Here is a 16,929-nt window from a genome sequence, read left to right on the forward strand (position 1 = left end):
CCCGTAGTTGTTGATTGTCGCTCCACACGCTTGTTCCGTTCCGTCCCCAGCCATATACCTGCATTTTGGACTTGATTGATCCTGCACGTTCGTTGCCGCTCGAGTTTCGCAGCATCTACCTCACCACGAGCGACCAGGAATCGTCCCGTTTCGCATTCCTTCAATTACACCCTGTCGTCGTGACGACGTTTGGTTCTAGACACGCTAGCGCGGCAGGTATCTTGGGAACCGTTTTCCTGGACGCGGTCGCGCTTCATTTGAACATCATTGGGTGACTGGTTTGCGCGACTACGTCCATCGGGACTGTGCGACCTCTCAGTGACACGGGCGCTCATTGCATCACCTGTGTCGCAAAGACGAGCTAAAAGCTTCATTCTGTCAACACCTGGATATATCGCGTTCTGTGTCAACGCCGACCGGCCACGATGGCTCATACCCAACCGTCTCCCACGGGAGGCGTCACCCCTCACCATGGCCATCTCGCAGCTCACCCCCAGGTCAATGGTCACATGCCGCTGCAGTCTCAAAGCCAGAAAGGCCCTCCTTTGAGTACTGCCCAGAAGATCGCCGCGCTCAATGAGCAGGTTTGGCTTCAGATTGGTAAGTAAATGGCGGATCTGCGTCTCGCTAGAAGAGCGCGCCGACCGTTCAGCAAAGCGACGGCTACTGACAGTGTCCGCACAGGAAACCTCACCGAAATGATCGGCGACTTGGATGGTGCCATGAACGCCTACGAGCAAGCTTTACGGCACAACCAGTGGTCAATTCCCGCGATGAATGCGATCTCGTGTATTCTGCGGACAAAGGAACAGTTTCCCAAGGCGATTGAGTATCTTCAGAATATTCTCAAGTTGGATCCGACCAGTGGAGAAACTTGGGGCAGTTTAGGTACTTGACGCTGGTATCGTCTACATGTTCTTAAGTGTGCTAACAACAGTCGCTTCTTAGGTCATTGTCATTTGATGATGGATAATCTGCAAGAGGCGTATACCTCCTACCAACAGGCTCTGTACCACTTGCGCGATCCCAAGGTTAGTGAAGTTGTACGCGTGGCATGCGAGAGTAATGGCTAACATTATTGTTTTCCTAGGAGCCCAAGTTGTGGTATGGCATCGGTATCCTTTACGATCGCTATGGCTCTCTCGACCACGCCGAAGAAGCCTTCTCCCAGGTCATGCGCATGGCCCCTGATTTCGAAAAGGCCAATGAGATCTACTTCAGGTTGGGAATAATATACAAGCAGCAGCAGAAGTTCACTCAGAGTTTGGAGGTATGTTCCGAAGGTTACTATACCGTCTCGTTCTTGTGCTGATTCCGTTCAGTGTTTCAAATACATCGTTGCCGACCCGCCTCGCCCGTTGACGGAAGAGGACATCTGGTTCCAGATCGGCCATGTCCATGAGCAGCAGAAGGATGTATGGGATTTCTGATCACCGAAGATAATGATTATGATGACTAACGAACTTGCAGTTCGAAGCTGCGCAGCAAGCTTACCGGCGGGTTCTGGACCGCGATCCCAACCATGCGAAGGTTCTGCAACAGCTTGGGTGGCTGTTCCATCAACAAAGCAACAACTACACTAGCCAGGAGAAGGCTATTGAGTTCCTTGAGAAGTCTGTCAGCGCAGGTAGGTTCCTTGCATCGGTCTACGCATTTCTTCCGCTCATATCCTATCAGACAACAGCGATGCCCAAAGCTGGTATCTTCTCGGTCGCTGCTACATGTCGCAAGCCAAGTACCCCAAGGCCTATGAAGCTTATCAGCAAGCCGTTTACCGAGACGGTCGGAACCCGACTTTCTGGTGCTCGATTGGTGTGCTCTATTACCAGATCAATCAGTACCGCGATGCTTTGGATGCCTACTCTCGTGCTATTCGTTTGAACCCCTACATTTCCGAAGTGTGGTACGATCTGGGAACTCTGGTGAGTGTTCATATCCAATGTGAGTCGGCTGGTGGAAAGGCTAATATATGAGCAGTACGAGTCTTGCAACAACCAGATTGCGGACGCGCTTGATGCGTACGGTCGGGCTGCTGACCTCGACCCGACCAATGTCCATATCAAAGCGCGCCTGCAGCTCCTTCAAAGCCAATTGTCCGGTTCCAGTCAGGGCAACGCTCCCGCTCCTCAACCGCAAGATGTCCATCCCCAAGCTTATCAAGCTCCGGGCGTAGGAGCGCCTCCGGCGCCTCAATGGGGTGCACCAGCGCCAACCGGTGGTCCACCCCCGCAGGCTCCCGCTCCACCAAGACAGATAGCTGACTGGAACCGTGGCATCAATGAACTCCAGTCCCAGGCACAGGCACAAGCCGCCAATGGTTTTGACCACCGTGACACCGTCCGTGCTCCCGCCTCTCTACAGCAACCAAGCCCGCGACAAGAACCCGGAAGAGGCTTCCCCGATGCTATGCGTGCGCAGCCCACCCGCTCCCCGAAGACTACCCTTACCGGCCCGGGTGTTTACGGACAGCCCCATGGCCTTCAGCTTGCCAACCCCCCACCTAACGCCCTCGATCGTGCTGCTGCCGCGACTGCTTTCTCGCCGGCTACTCGTGGCCCCTTGCCGCCCGCTCCTCCCGGCCCCCCCGCTGCTCCGGGTGCTCCAAATGGCCCTGCGTCAGCAAACGCTCTGCCTCCCTACCATCGCCCGTTCACCCCACCCACTGAGGTTCGACCCTTGCGTGATGAACGGCCTTCATCGCCCGGCTCTACGTACCCCCACCAGCAGTATCACCATGGCCCAAGTCTCCCTGCCGGCATTGCTGGCGGTGCTCCTCCTCCGGCCTCTGCTATTAGTGCTGCTGAGGCTGCCGCTCGCGAGCGTGAAGAACGTCCTGGTTCGGCCATGAAGCGCGGCCGAGAGTGGGAGGCGGAGGCTGGACCTGCCAAGAAGATCGCCAATGAAGAGAGTCGTGCTCGCCTCGACGATCAGCTTTCTCGTCGTGTCACTCCTCCAAACCGTATGCCGTCCCCCGGGGAGATGCAGCGACGCAGTTCTTCGGAAATCCGCCGTGAGGACCAGCGTCGCGTCAACGAGAACTACCATCCTTCTGAGGCGGCTCACCACCCTCCTACGTTGCCTTCTATCCAGCACATGCCCCCTCACCCGTCTGGCCCTAGTCTCCCACCTATGGCCGAAAGCTCTGCAGCGCCTTCCACCGGACCGCCGTCGGGTCCCTCTTCTGCCCCGGTCCAGGTGAAGGAGGAGCCTGCGCGCGGCGAACAGGCTCCCGCACATGAGCCCGCGGCGCGGAAGATGGACGTGGACGAAAACTACGATGACGACGATGATGAGAAACGAGCCAGTGCTGTGGTGAAGGGAAGCCCTCATGCTGCTGGATCGAGCAACAACGGTAGCAATGGTGTTCTGAGTGCTGGCAACCCCCCTACGCCAGCGAAGCCGGAATCTGCGGTTTAGAAGCTTGTGGTGCGGCACCACTTGATGTATTATGTGAGGTGGATTGATGGGTCTAACGCGGCTCAAGGAAAGAAGAGTCCGAATGAAAGTTTTGGTCATGAGAAGTCACACTGCCCTCGTTTGCTACCCCTCTTGTTTCCTTGAATTCGTCTATATATTTCTTTTCCGACTTTCGGTGGCAGTTCCGTTCATGTACTGTTTTACCACCCAGGCTTGTTTGTATTGTAGGATTGGCATTTTAAGGGGCGGTCTTGATGGTCATTTGTTTCCAAAGTTCTATTCAATTGTGTGTGTGTGCGTGTCTGTGAATGAGTACTTTCTGCTGGGTGATATACATGCCCTGGGCAGTTCGGAAATCCAAAACACTGATCTACATTCTACTCCACTTTCAAGGATGATGATTTTTCTCGCATGTATGGCAACGATGAAGGTAGTCAAGACAAGTAGAATGAACTGAGACTGGGAGATCAGCCAAAACGTTGCCGATGAACGCGGCGAGCGTCAACGGAGGCTACTAGCGCCAAGTCTCACCGTGCGTTTCAATCGTGGGGACGCTCCTTACGGGGGCGTTTAATTCTGGGTCTGGGACTCCGGTGGATGTCGGGTCAAATCCAGGTCGAACGGTTTTCCGTCAGGAATCGTACAGCCTTGCAGCCTGCCGTGTTTCGTTGGCCAACGAAGTTCAGCAGCAGGTTCCCGCCAAAGCATTGTAATTATAGGGCGCATGGATGGCCTTTCCAGCATTGTGGATGGGCGCGCAATAGATTACCCTAAGTAGGGCAATGGCGCAGACGCTGGGAGGAGAGCACTGGATCTGGTAATATTGCCGACCGGGTGATTCGCCCGACCGCAAAGGAACCTCGTGACCGTGGGCTGTGCTGCCTGAGGCAGAAAGGAACTCAGGTCTCGGTCCCAGGGTCGCTTAACCCGAATGGGAAATAGGCGCCAAGACTTCGCTTAGATCAGCCCACATTCGTTAAGCGTGCAAAATACGACTTTCGGCAAACTCAGAGATAGACACTCTCACTCACCACTTCGACGACTAACGACAACAGGGTCAAGATGTAAGTCGTCCTGCTGCGATATATGATAATTTGTTGAGCTCAAGGAATAATGTCGCTAAGTCAATTTATTTTACAGGAGTCACCGGAAGTACGAAGCGCCTCGGCACGGTTCGTCAACCTACTTTGCGACCTCTCAAACGATATTGGAATCTCGAGGTCTTGTGTGTGGATGGTATACTGACTTGGATTTCGACAGGCTCTCTTGCCTACCTCCCCCGCAAGCGCGCCGCCCGCCACCGTGGAAAGGTCAAGAGGTTAGTTTTTGGCCCGCGAAGACGAGACGCAAAAATCGGAGTTTGATGGACATATACTGAACTGTTCGGCAGCTTCCCCAAGGATGACCCCAAGAAGCCCGTCCACCTGACGGCCACCATGGGCTACAAGGCCGGTATGACCACCGTCGTCCGTGACCTTGACCGTCCCGGTGCCAAGATGCACAAGAAGGAAGTTGTCGAGGCTGCTACCGTCATCGAGACTCCTCCCGTACGTGGACCCCTTGGTAGGAAGAAGGCAGAAAGAAAATTTTTTTCTGGCCTGGCGATTGTGGATCTGTTCAATGACTGACATATCTTGATTTATAGCTTGTCGCTGTCGGTGTTGTCGGTTACATTGAGACTCCCCGTGGTCTCCGCTCTCTCACCACCGTCTGGGCTGAGCACCTGAGCGACGAGGTCAAGCGCCGCTTCTACAAGAACTGGTACAAGAGCAAGAAGAAGGCTTTCACCAAGTACGCCAAGAAGCACGCCGAGGAGAACGGTGCTTCCATCACCCGCGAGCTCGAGCGCATCAAGAAGTACTGCACTGTCGTCCGTGTCCTCGCCCACACCCAAGTCCGCAAGACTCCCCTCAAGCAGAAGAAGGCCCACTTGATGGAGATCCAGGTCAACGGTGGCTCCGTTGCCGACAAGGTTGACTTCGCCCGCAACCTGTTCGAGAAGCCCATCGAGATCGACTCCATCTTCGAGAAGGACGAGATGATCGATGTCATCGCCGTCACCAAGGGTCACGGTTTCCAGGGTGTCACCAGCCGTTGGGGCACCAAGAAGCTTCCCCGTAAGACTCACAAGGGTCTGCGTAAGGTCGCTTGTATCGGTGCCTGGCACCCTAACCACGTCCAGTGGACTGTTGCCCGTGCTGGTCAGATGGGTTACCACCACCGTACCTCTTGCAACCACAAGGTCTTCCGTGTTGGCAAGGGCTCCGACGAGGGTAACGCCTCCACTGACTTCGATATCTCCAAGAAGCAGATCACCCCGTAAGTAGCCTCTCTAAAATAAACTGAAAGACCTTGGACGCTAACAATCTTCTGCAGCATGGGTGGCTTCGTTCACTACGGTGAGGTCAAGAACGACTTCGTTCTCCTTAAGGGTTCCGTCCCCGGTGTTAAGAAGCGTGTCATGACCCTCCGCAAGACCCTGTACCCCCAGACCAGCCGCAGGGCCACCGAGAAGATCGAGCTCAAGTGGATCGATACCTCCTCCAAGTTCGGTCACGGTGCTTTCCAGACCCCCGAGGAGAAGCGTGCCTTCATGGGTACCCTCAAGAAGGACCTGGAGACTTCCGCTTAAGGTGTTTATGGAAATGGTTCGGTGTAGTGCAAATTATATTACGTTTCAATAAAAGCGAAGAATACCTTTCACTTTTTCCTATGGTGTCACGGTAGTTTACGTAGCAATAATAATGTGTTGGATTTTATCTTATCTGCCTTGAATCTCTGCACGGCATCGAGGAGACCTCAGAAGAATCTTCATAAGGGGTTCCGCCTAGTAGGCAAGGCATGGTGTGTGCGTAGACTCCGATGCAAATTTTCCACGATCGGGTCGACCTATCCCGTTCAAGACCACCAAGACCAAGGAGTCGTCCAACAGCTATCGCCCCTCGACCTCTTCACTGGCTGCTTGTCTGTCCCTGTTCCACTCCATCCTTCTAGAAGCCATCCAATTAATCCCTCTGTTGTCCATTTAAGCACCAATCAGATGACCGCCGCAAGTCTGCGCCGCTGGCCGCTCAGCCGCACTGGCCATTGCGTCATTGATCCCATCGTGCCTTGGGCTTCAATTTCCTCCACAACATCTTCTGCTCGCCCCTCTTCATTCCAGCTCCAACAACCGCTTCAACTTACTCGGTCATATCACCAGCACCGCTGCCACCAGTATTCATTTCAATCTTGTCTCCAACGCAGTCCCTACATTATCTTCACAACCGCAAGACCAGCACCCAACACCACATTCATCACCCCTCCTCCCAACCGCACCATGTCTTCCGACAACGACTACATGTCCTTCCTGAACAAGGCCAACGCCGACCTCAATGCCAGCCAATTTCAGCCCCAACGAGGCAACACTTCTTCCACCCCACGCACTCAAACCATCCACACCAACGTCCGCGTCCCCGCGCCCCTCACCTCCGTCGACGCCTTCTACGTCTCCGAAACAGATGAGCCATTTGAACCAGTTGCTTTGAAATGGCCTGATGCAGAGCGTGGAATTTGGCCTGATGCTGGTGAGTCTGCCTGTTAGACTATATACATATCTATTGGATGTTGTCTACTGGGACAGAAAGCTAATGTGGAATGGGATAACAGCTGCTCTCTCCAACCTAGTTTCTCCAGATGCGGACCTCTCCAACTCCATCGAGACCTTGACATTTTCGACGTTCGACCCGAGAAATCAGTATGCCGGGGTGGTGAGAGCCGTCAGGGCTGCCGTTGGGGATGAGGAGGGCGCGGCTGTCAAGGTCTACCGGGTTGAGGTGGCGAGGTCGAGGGTGGAGTACTTTGTTTTGGCGCTGGATGGGACAGAGGGCTTGGTTGTTGGATTGAGGGCTAAGGCTATTGAGACCTAGGTTGGTTGTTCATGGGTGATGTTGGAAGTAGGATAATGAGAAGATGACTTATGTGAGAGCGCTGTGATATCAGGCCAGTTTTATGCTTAGAAATGACGTTACTCAAGTTGATATAAGCAATACTAATATGACTATCTGGGAACGGTCTATGCATTCTAGAAGCGCGTACGTGCAGTAGTGTCACAGCCCTAACGCTCATTCACTTCACCACTCTGACCTTTAGCGCCATTTGCACGCTAGCGTAGCTAGTATAACTGGGCCAGCCATCTATATGCAGATAACAGCATCAAACTCTGCTCAACCCGCCACCAATGCGCAGACTGGTGTTACGAAGGACAACGCCGAAGTGAATCTTTTCATTATGCCAAAGAAACTGCGTCATGATGCACCGGATTGATTGACACCCGGGTAATTCGAGCATAGCGGCGTATTCACGGCTATAAACACAATGCCCTATATGGCAGTGAGATGTGTTAGATCAAGTATAGTCAAGTGCTATATAAGATGCGCCCTCTATGGTTGGATGAGGACTTTATATTCTTCTTTACATTTCCTCTCTCGTTCTCCAGTTCGTCTTCATCTTCGTCCTCTTCTCGTCTTTTTCTAATTTTATGCATACAAGCATACACACAAACCCTACGTCAACCTTAACAGCAACCATCCAATTCTCACTACAACAACCATACACAATATGGAGCCTCACAATCATACAATGGGACATACAATGGAACCTCACACTACAACTACATTAGACCAAATTATGAACAACAACATGAACAACAACATGAACAACAACATGAACAACAACATGAACAACAACATGAACAACCAATCCCAACCCCAACCCCAAATCCCCATGCCCCCTCCACCTCAACCTCAACCCGAACCCGCCCCTCTCATCGAGATCCTCATCTGCATCAACGCCCACGGCACCCTAATCTGCATCCAATCCAACAACGCCCAACCAACAAGCACCGCAATCCCCATCGAAACCATCATCGCCAATCCCACCTCCTACATTTTCGCCTTCCGCGACCCCATCGCCCTGCACTACGCCTTCTCCAACCAAGCCACCTACTCCCTCATCACCTGCCACGCGCACTACATCCGGCTGTACCTCCTTCACGACCTGCAAATCGGCTACCGGCCAAGCTCTCCCACCCCCATGCCCTTGTCACCCCTCAACATCGACAATCTCTTCTTCTACGACAGTGCCGCCGACCCCAACACGGAGTACATCACCCCGCCCAGAATTCTCTGTATGCCCCTCGTCAGACAGCCCCAAAGAATGGACAATAACAGGGTCTGCACCATCTCGTGGCCGGGTTTTGATGCACTCATGAACAATTGGCGGTATGCGTGTAGGGCGATTCCTTTGGGCCATGATATCTGGTATTTGGTTTTTAATCTTGCGTCGAGGGGGGCGAGGGTGCCGCAGGGGGTGAGGAGGTCGTTGCAGATGCTGAGCACGGCGGTTTGTTTGAAGGAGAGGGTGAAGGGGAGGTTTCGGTGTGTGGTGGAGGGGTGTTCCAGGGGTGTGGTGGAGAGGTTTGATGAGTTTTTGGTCGCTAATTTGGCGGTTATGGGGTGGTCGGTTGTCGGGGATGATGATGAGGTTAGGGTTGAGGGGTGGGGTGATGGGGGTGGTGGTGAGGGGACTGTTGATGGTGGTGGTGGTGGTGCCGTTGCTGCTGAATGTGTGGTGATTGATTGATCGATATGTTTCTGGGGGTTGATACTGACGATCCGATGTTGGGACTCAAGGATGAAGGTGGTTATGGTGGATGCAATGGTGCAATGGGAAATATGTGGTTTTGAATTATTTGACGGAGGTGTATCTATTGAGATTCGAGAGGATTCGGTTGTCGGTCCAGGTTGAAGGACTACAATTGGTGATTGTGGTTGAGGTTCTATGCAAACTGTTGTTGATAGTTTCGGTGGACTTGGGGTTCAGATTCTGAAGGACATGGACAGTTGCTGTATGTATTACTATGTATATATTATCTACCATGGAGGTGTTCAGTGAAAGCAGTCTTTCAGGTCCGGTCATTTTTCAGTAATAATGGGTAGTAGTAGGTTGAGCTTAGTTCGACTTAGGGGAGGGTTAGTAGAGGTATTAGTAAGTAACCAACTAGGTTCATGCAGTGTGGGATTGAAGTACTAGTCAGGGACTGGTGTATTGGTTGGGATCATGCTATCAATATGATATACTCCGGTAATATATCTTGCCGGCTTCAATTGGTGGAAATATCAAGTTTCTACGTCTTGTCAGTACTACTAGTAGTTAAGTGTGCTGGCATCTGCCACACTGGTCGACACAATAAAGTATGTGATAGCATTGTTGCGTAATAGACAGATTGATGTATTTAGTATGGTTCAAATGTTCTGTGGTCGATGAGGTTGAGTGGATTTGATAATGGTTTAGTATACACACACATATATATATATCTGTGTCAAATCAACTCGAGAGTTAGACTGATGCAATTACACTACACTACTCGCATCCTCAGTAGTAGATTAATATTCTCTGCTCCCACCATGACTAGAGATTAGAGAGATAATCATGAGCATATTCGATAACTGCCCCAATGGCTCATTAAGGCGTTGTAGCCATTACTTGCTGGATTAACTTTAGTCCTGATCTGGCTGTGCCAGACCTGACCAGAGCTGACGTGTTGGTGGCTGGTCTGGGTTACACACCAATATAATTCCAATTTCAGGATGCAAACGCAGCTACTGATCAAACACCCTGAAAGCTCTGGATTTTAGTTCACATGAGTTGGCTGACTATTAAAGGAATGTGGTCCATGCGAATCACATAGCCGCCAAAGCACAGGCCAGGGGTTCCTAGTGCTATACGGGGGATCTTCCCCCCTCTACTTACAAAGGACTGATAGATGATAAACCTAGATCTAAATGTCCATCCTCAGCGCCTAGCTGACCAAAGCAGGTACATCGCCAATGAGCCAGCTGCTTTCTGGATGGATTAGCCCCAGTCTCTATTATAGTATGTTTCACAGGATCTATTGGACCAAGATGGACCGATGTTATGTGGTCAGCGGCTGGATTGACTTTCTGCCTGGTCAACACGTATTGGACAGTCGGGCTGATAGTTCTAGAATCAACCTTATCGCCAGCGAGGGTAGCGAATTTAGGTTGGATAATATATCCCTGTGACGGAAATAGTGCGGCTTCCAAGTCCACCCATCGGCAATGGCTGAGCACTCCCGTCCGGGCCGATAACTAGCAGAGATTGGTAAGTGCTCTGGCAACGGGATATCATAAGGTTGGATTATCCAGGGCAGGAGTCAATTGAACAGGGGACAACCTGGCGATTCTTTGCTGCCTGTCTTATATCCTCAAAGACTATAATCCAGGCAGCCAGGAGAGATGGAATGCAGTCGTCAATGGCCAACGGCGGCAAGAATGCGGGAAGGAGAGAGTTCAGGCGTGTTTGTTACCAAGTTACAATACCAGATGATCGGCGCTAAATGAAGTTCGCGCAACTGCAAGTTACTGTAAGTTATCTGTTTGGGAACTAGTGGCCGTTCCATCCTGGTACGAACTAGTCCCCAACAGGACTAATGCGCCCGAGATGGATATTATTTTCGGCCCAATCTGGAATTCCATGGTTCAGGGCCCGTCATTCTCGCCAGTCAAGGGCAACCGGATTCCTTCCCAGCATTCAGGAATCTCACCTGTCATGAAAGGGTTGCTGGGGAAAGTTGGCCCTTTCATCAGGTGTAAACTCCGTAATGACTGCATATTCAGGTGTATACGCGGTGATGTGCCCCCATGTGCAGCAGCAGCTCATCACATTATTGGAAGGAAGACCGCAGCCACGGACGGGGATCGGGGATGCAGTATAACTTCAATTCGAGGCAGCATCCATGCAGGTGCCGCCCTTCCGGGGCCTGGCAATCCCACCAGGGATTTTAGACTCTTAAAATTGATTAATGCATTCCACCGTGTCGTTGCACCCAGACCACCTCCTGTAATTAACCCCTCCTGCAGCTGTAATGCCGCCGTCACCCAGCAGAAAAATTAAGGTGATTCCATTCGGGTGTAAAAAGGGGAAATTCAAGGAAAAATAAGGAAGAAAAAGCTTGGGTTCATCCATGCATGTAGGACCAACTGACCACTCGAGGGGATTGACATTGTTTGTTCACACGCTGGCTTGCGCACACCTTCATCTCTCTCATTCTCCCATTCTCCCATTCTCGCTCTTTTTCACCTTCATTTTCTCTTCTCTTCACTTCGTGCGCTGCCCATCCCTTCCTTGAACCCTGCGTAACGGCTGCCTCTGTCACCCAGCTTTCCTTGGACTCCAGTTCGCGTGCTTTTATCTTTTCTTTCACTCTCTTGCATTTTGCCTCCGTGATATTCGTCGGCTTGTGAGCGATTCAGCGGTTCACCACTCCTTCCTTATCTGCACAATTACTTTGCTGTCGCTCATCCCACAATCCTTTAGGATCTGGAGATCTCATCTCGGCCTCAGTTCAGTTCCTGCGTTGAGTCAATCAATCCTCGTGTCCAGCTTCTATGCACTGGCTCTAGGATATAATTGGACATCAGAAAACCACTTTCACTCTCATTATCGCATTGTGACACCCAGTATCTGTCGCGCGTCCGTGTTTTCATTCATTACTACTAAGCAGGATTTGACAACCTTCGTTAACCACACTTGAGCTTGCATTGAAGTATCTGGTCTGCAGAGGGTGGGCACCTGCCTGACCAGGTGGAACATAAAGGACGCGAAGTGGAGGAAGTGTGATCTAGCAAGCTAGGAGGGATCTTGGTATATCGGGTAATCGCTCATTGACACCCAATCTGCATAAGCACCATTGAGCTTCAGACTTAGGATAAAAAGCCGTCCAGTCCAGTCTCTTCGAGGCGGACTTTCTTTTCGCAGGATGTCCGAAGACCCGATCTTGCGCGAGACACCTCACATCCGTGTCAATTCGGGCCAACATGACCCATTCGCCGACTCCGATGATCCCTACGTCTCAGTACCGCCCCAGCAGATGGGGCGGACGTTGACCCCCGCCATGGTGCAGTCGACCTCTGAAGCCACGTTCCCGACGACATGGGGCTCGCCCACTCCCCAGGAATCAACTGAGCTCTTAATACCCCCGCGGCCCTACCGCTTCAGAGAGGAACTGCGGTCTCCCGAATTGTCGATTCGGTCCTCGCGACGGACGAGCTGGAGCTCAGAGGCGGTCAGCTATGATGCCGGAGCTTACCTGTACAGTCGATTTGAAGATTCGCGGGCACCGTCGCGTGCAGAAAGTGAAGGGGATGACGTGAACACCCAAACAGTGACGGAAAAGTACAACATAATGCCAACAGAAGGATTATTATTGTTCCCGGAGGATGTTGAGAAGGATGACTATATGCACAATCCCGATCCAAATGACAAGGACATAGTGTGCGATGTATGGAACAAACGGGGTCTGATTAATCTGGGTGGGCTGCTCCTCATGACAGTGGGCTTTGTAGTGCTCTTTGTTGCGTACCCAGTGATGTGAGTCCTTCCTGTCCTGGCTATTTGATTTCGGTGCCATGCTCCAATTGCAAATATACTGATGGGCCATTAGAACTGCTCTGGGTGGGATAGATAGAAAATACGTGCCGACATGTGACCCGGCCGATACTCTGTGCCTTGACGTTGGGGATCGATCAGGCCTTACCAACCTAAGGACCGGATTGATAGACCCGGACACGCCTGAATCGGCAATGACAAAGAAGACAGCGGATGGCAAGGAATGGCAGTTAGTAGTGAGTACTGGGAGAAGATACTGTGTGCTACAACAGTGAATGGTCATTAACCCGGGAGCAGTTTTCCGACGAATTTGAGACCCCTGGCCGAACATTTTATGAGGGGGATGACGCCTATTATCAGGCCATGAATTTCTGGTATGGTGTGACGCAGGACCTACAGGCTAGTACTGATATCGTATTTCATCGATATATCACGACTAACCGATTGACAGTGGTATGACCCGGATGCGGTCACGACGAAAGACGGATCGTTGGAGATTCGCTTCGATGCGTTTACAAACCATGAGCTTGGATACCGTTCGGGAATGGTGCAAAGCTGGAATAAGCTGTGCTTCTCCGGTGGACGCTTGGAAGCCAGTATCTCCCTACCCGGAGCTGGGGATGTATCTGGATTTTGGCCTGGGTTCTGGGCGATGGGCAACCTAGGCCGCCCGGGCTATGCTGCGACCACGGATGGCACGTGGCCATACAGCTACTGGGACGGATGCGACGCAGGCATTACGCCTAACCAAAGTTCTCCAGATGGTATCAATTTCCTTCCCGGCATGCGTCTACCGGCGTGCACTTGCGAAGGTGCCGATCATCCCACCCCGGGCAAGTCCCGCGGCGCCCCAGAAATCGACGTGATCGAGGCCAGTGTAGGGCCTCTGAACAACAACCCAAACGCATACATCGGAACCGCGTCCCAGAGTTTACAGATGGCACCATTTGACATCTGGTACATGCCTGACTACGGTAGGTGACTGACGTTGCTGACAAGCATGCGCCTGGCAATCCCTGATCTGACAATCTGCAGAATACACTGCCGTGTACGACCCTCGTATCACCGAGATCAACTCCTATCGAGGCGGGCCGTATCAGCAGGCTATGTCTGGCCTGACTAACCTCAACAATCGCTGGTACAATGGGACCGAGTACCAGGTATATGCGTTCGAGTATACCCCGGGTGCGGTAGGCAACGTGACCTGGTTCGTGGGCCAGGATAAGACCTGGACCCTAGACGGGCGAGCTATTGGTCCTAACGGCAACGTTGGACAGCGAATGATTCCCATGGAGCCGATGTCGATAGTTATGAACCTGGGTATGGCATGGAGTTTCGCTCCTATAAATGCCACAATCCGCGACTTAATGCCTGGGATTATGAGATTTGATTATATCCGCATATACCAGGATCCGGACAACATCAGTGTCACCTGCGACCCACCAGGCTATGAGACGACCGAGTATATTGCCAGCCACGCAGAAGCGTACAATAACAACAACGTAACAACATGGTATGTGTATCCGTCCTCTGGACTTTGCAGCACAGGGTTTTCTAATGCATAGCAGGGATGAAGCCGGCTACGACTGGCCCACGAACTCATTAATGCACGGGTGCTAATTCTTTCGACGGAACGCGGGATTCGATCTTCGAGCATTACCTAGCGTTGCTGGAAATACCAGATCAGTTTCAGCCGGTCTTCATGATACAAACACCGCACGGCTTACTGGCATGCCCATGGTGCCGGTCATAGGCGCTTGCGAGTCATTTTAGCGGCATTATCCTTTGGCGTTGACGGCGTCTTTTCGTCCTTCGAGCTGGTGGTTTGGGGTCTGACATATCGCATCTTTATCTTCACTTGTAATCTATGCAGATTTCTTCGCATTTACCCGGTTGCCATGTGGTGCTGGGATGGTTTGTGCTTTTAGCTTGAAATTGTAGTGGCTTTGTGAGGATTGGAGAATTATTTTGAGTGATTGGGAGGCAGGCAACGTGGGATGGAAGTGGATTGTTCGAGCATTGAGCGAGTAATGGTCGAGCAGATAGAGATACTTGATAGAAGTGAATACCAATGAACCATCTGATCATGACTGATAGTATCCCTCGCAGTGAAGCGGTTCGTAAAAGTGACCTGTCAACCCGCCATGTAGGGCAGCCCCGTGACTAAGCCGCGCGCTACTCCCATTCCTTCTCCGCCATCGTCATCCTCTCCACTCTTTCCTCTCTCTCTTCAACAGCTTCGCGCCAGTTCTTTTTGCAACCCCAGCGTGACGGGAGTTCTGACTTGTCTGATCCTGCCGGACGGGGTTGAACACTACTTCTACTACAAATTGCCATTTATGCAGCTTCTGTCACCTTCGGTTCGCTCATATCGTCTGATCTGCTCGGAAGCTCGACCTGTACAGTGTATGCACGCTGCGGAGCTCGTGTCGCTCTACCGAATACTTTGAGCACGAATCACACACAGCACACAGCACAATCCATTCTGTCTATCAGCATACCAGCATACTTTCTGCACTTTCTACATCTATGCGACTTTGCTTACATGTTCAACCGAAATCAATCATCCCCCCGTGATTCCTATCAGCACGCATCAAAGCATAATCACATGCTAAAGAAAGCGACTTGAACAATACCCACTCTGCGCATATACCACACACATACATACTCCGCACACCTCAATTACCACCACCAGTCCCTCAACTCACCAAAGAAGAGAAAAAGAAATAAAAAACAATGTTCAATCCCAACATCCCCCCTCCCAACCGCGGCCGTCGCCAACAAGATCCCATCGTGATTGCCGACGACGAGGAGGACGAAGAAGTCGAAAGCGACTACCCGGAACAGATCTACATCGAAGGAGTCGAAGACGACCAAGACTCATTAGATCGCGATCTCGACGATGACGATGACGACGACGACGACATGCAAGTAGAGTACTCATTACAATCATCACGGCCTCACTCGGGTATAATGGGGTATAGTAAGTTCCCCCCCTCCCCCTAATATGCAGCACAGCACCCCGCAATCACCTTAATCCTACCACCATCCAAACCACGCAATGAAAAACAAGGAAAAAACGACAACCACTAACAACTCAACCCTGGGAACAGCATACCCAACAACCCCCACCCCCCACCTCGGCCCAACTCTCTACCAAACAACCCTAGACCAAGAACGCCAAATACGCACTCGACTGCGCGAAGACCGACACGCCGCGTTATGCGTCCTCTTAGATAGGGAATTACTGACTATTCAGGCGTTGGCGCATCAGGAGGTGAGACTATCCCACCCTCCCCCGGTACCTCCCTCCAACAACACCAAGACTACTAACATGGACAATGTCTAATGTACAGACCCTCCCGCAAACCCGCCGCCGATTCCTATCCCGTCTTCTTGCCCCGGAGGACCCCGAATCCGCGGCCTCGATCCGCGCAGACCGGTTCACGGTGCAGCATCCCAGTACGAGCAGTATTGCTTCTTCGTCGACGGTTGCGATGATTGTGCCGCGTCAGGTGGTGGATGTGCATGAGACGGATGATGCGGGGTGGAGGAGGCCGATGGAGCGGGCGGGACGAGGGGGATCGGTAAGTGCTGGTGCTGGTGGGATGCAGTCGTCGCCGGCGTCGGTGGGGTCGGGGTCTATTTCTGGGTCTGGGTCTGCGTCGGCATCGAAGATGAAGGGGAGGATGGGGACGCCGGATCGGGTGGGGAGGGGGGGTAGAGGGGGCAGGGGTTTGCAGCAGTCGGCGTCATATTGGGAGAGGGAGAGAAGGAGGGGGTTTTGAGGGGTTATAGTAGTAGTACGTACTGACTAGATGCTAAGCTTTTCTTTTCTTACAGATATTGGGTCTGTCTGTATATTCAACAATAATTCAATGATTCAGCAGCGCTGCGTTTGTGTACATACAAATCCTATCCAAACCATACCATACCATATTCCGTCAATCCGTGATAAAACATACTATACAAGGAGGGTTGCAACTCATGCATAACGTGCAAGATAATCAGTAACAATAAATAAGGGCAAGCAAACAAGCAACAAAAGATGGCGGTCCAAGG

At 51.9% G+C, this 16,929-nt stretch overlaps 6 protein-coding genes across 6 annotated transcripts; all 6 read left to right on the plus strand.

Moving 5' to 3' along the window:
- Positions 1 to 425: 425 nt before the first annotated feature.
- On the plus strand, positions 426 to 3,417 carry An02g03940 (uncharacterized protein; the record flags this gene model as incomplete). Its single annotated transcript, XM_001399493.1, has 8 exons — positions 426 to 600; positions 685 to 888; positions 949 to 1,031; positions 1,091 to 1,270; positions 1,323 to 1,415; positions 1,471 to 1,627; positions 1,678 to 1,922; positions 1,978 to 3,417. 8 exons carry the CDS (start codon positions 426 to 428, stop codon positions 3,415 to 3,417), a joined length of 2,577 nt encoding a protein of 858 aa, XP_001399530.1.
- Positions 3,418 to 4,479: 1,062 nt separating this feature from the next.
- An02g03950 (60S ribosomal protein uL3) lies at positions 4,480 to 6,049 on the plus strand (the record flags this gene model as incomplete). Its single annotated transcript, XM_001399494.3, has 6 exons — positions 4,480 to 4,481; positions 4,558 to 4,589; positions 4,678 to 4,735; positions 4,808 to 4,964; positions 5,063 to 5,736; positions 5,794 to 6,049. Coding segments are annotated over 6 exons (1,179 nt in total).
- A 687-nt stretch (positions 6,050 to 6,736) lies between these two features.
- Positions 6,737 to 7,325, plus strand: An02g03960 (uncharacterized protein; the record flags this gene model as incomplete). Its single annotated transcript, XM_001399495.3, has 2 exons — positions 6,737 to 6,983; positions 7,066 to 7,325. 2 exons carry the CDS (start codon positions 6,737 to 6,739, stop codon positions 7,323 to 7,325), a joined length of 507 nt encoding a protein of 168 aa, XP_001399532.3.
- A 691-nt stretch (positions 7,326 to 8,016) lies between these two features.
- An02g03970 (hypothetical protein) lies at positions 8,017 to 9,039 on the plus strand (the record flags this gene model as incomplete). Its single annotated transcript, XM_059746214.1, has 1 exon — positions 8,017 to 9,039. One exon carries the CDS (start codon positions 8,017 to 8,019, stop codon positions 9,037 to 9,039), a length of 1,023 nt encoding a protein of 340 aa, XP_059606838.1.
- Positions 9,040 to 12,238: 3,199 nt separating this feature from the next.
- On the plus strand, positions 12,239 to 14,487 carry An02g03980 (uncharacterized protein; the record flags this gene model as incomplete). The annotated part of the gene is made up of 6 exons (XM_059746215.1): positions 12,239 to 12,849; positions 12,923 to 13,103; positions 13,165 to 13,281; positions 13,319 to 13,841; positions 13,903 to 14,380; positions 14,436 to 14,487. 6 exons carry the CDS (start codon positions 12,239 to 12,241, stop codon positions 14,485 to 14,487), a joined length of 1,962 nt encoding a protein of 653 aa, XP_059606839.1.
- A 1,116-nt stretch (positions 14,488 to 15,603) lies between these two features.
- Positions 15,604 to 16,749, plus strand: An02g03990 (hypothetical protein; the record flags this gene model as incomplete). The annotated part of the gene is made up of 4 exons (XM_059746217.1): positions 15,604 to 15,850; positions 16,038 to 16,144; positions 16,224 to 16,454; positions 16,711 to 16,749. 4 exons carry the CDS (start codon positions 15,604 to 15,606, stop codon positions 16,747 to 16,749), a joined length of 624 nt encoding a protein of 207 aa, XP_059606840.1.
- Positions 16,750 to 16,929: the final 180 nt, after the last annotated feature.

Source organism: Aspergillus niger (genome assembly GCF_000002855.4).
Source record: "Aspergillus niger supercontig An02".
Lineage (NCBI taxonomy): Eukaryota > Fungi > Ascomycota > Eurotiomycetes > Eurotiales > Aspergillaceae > Aspergillus > Aspergillus niger.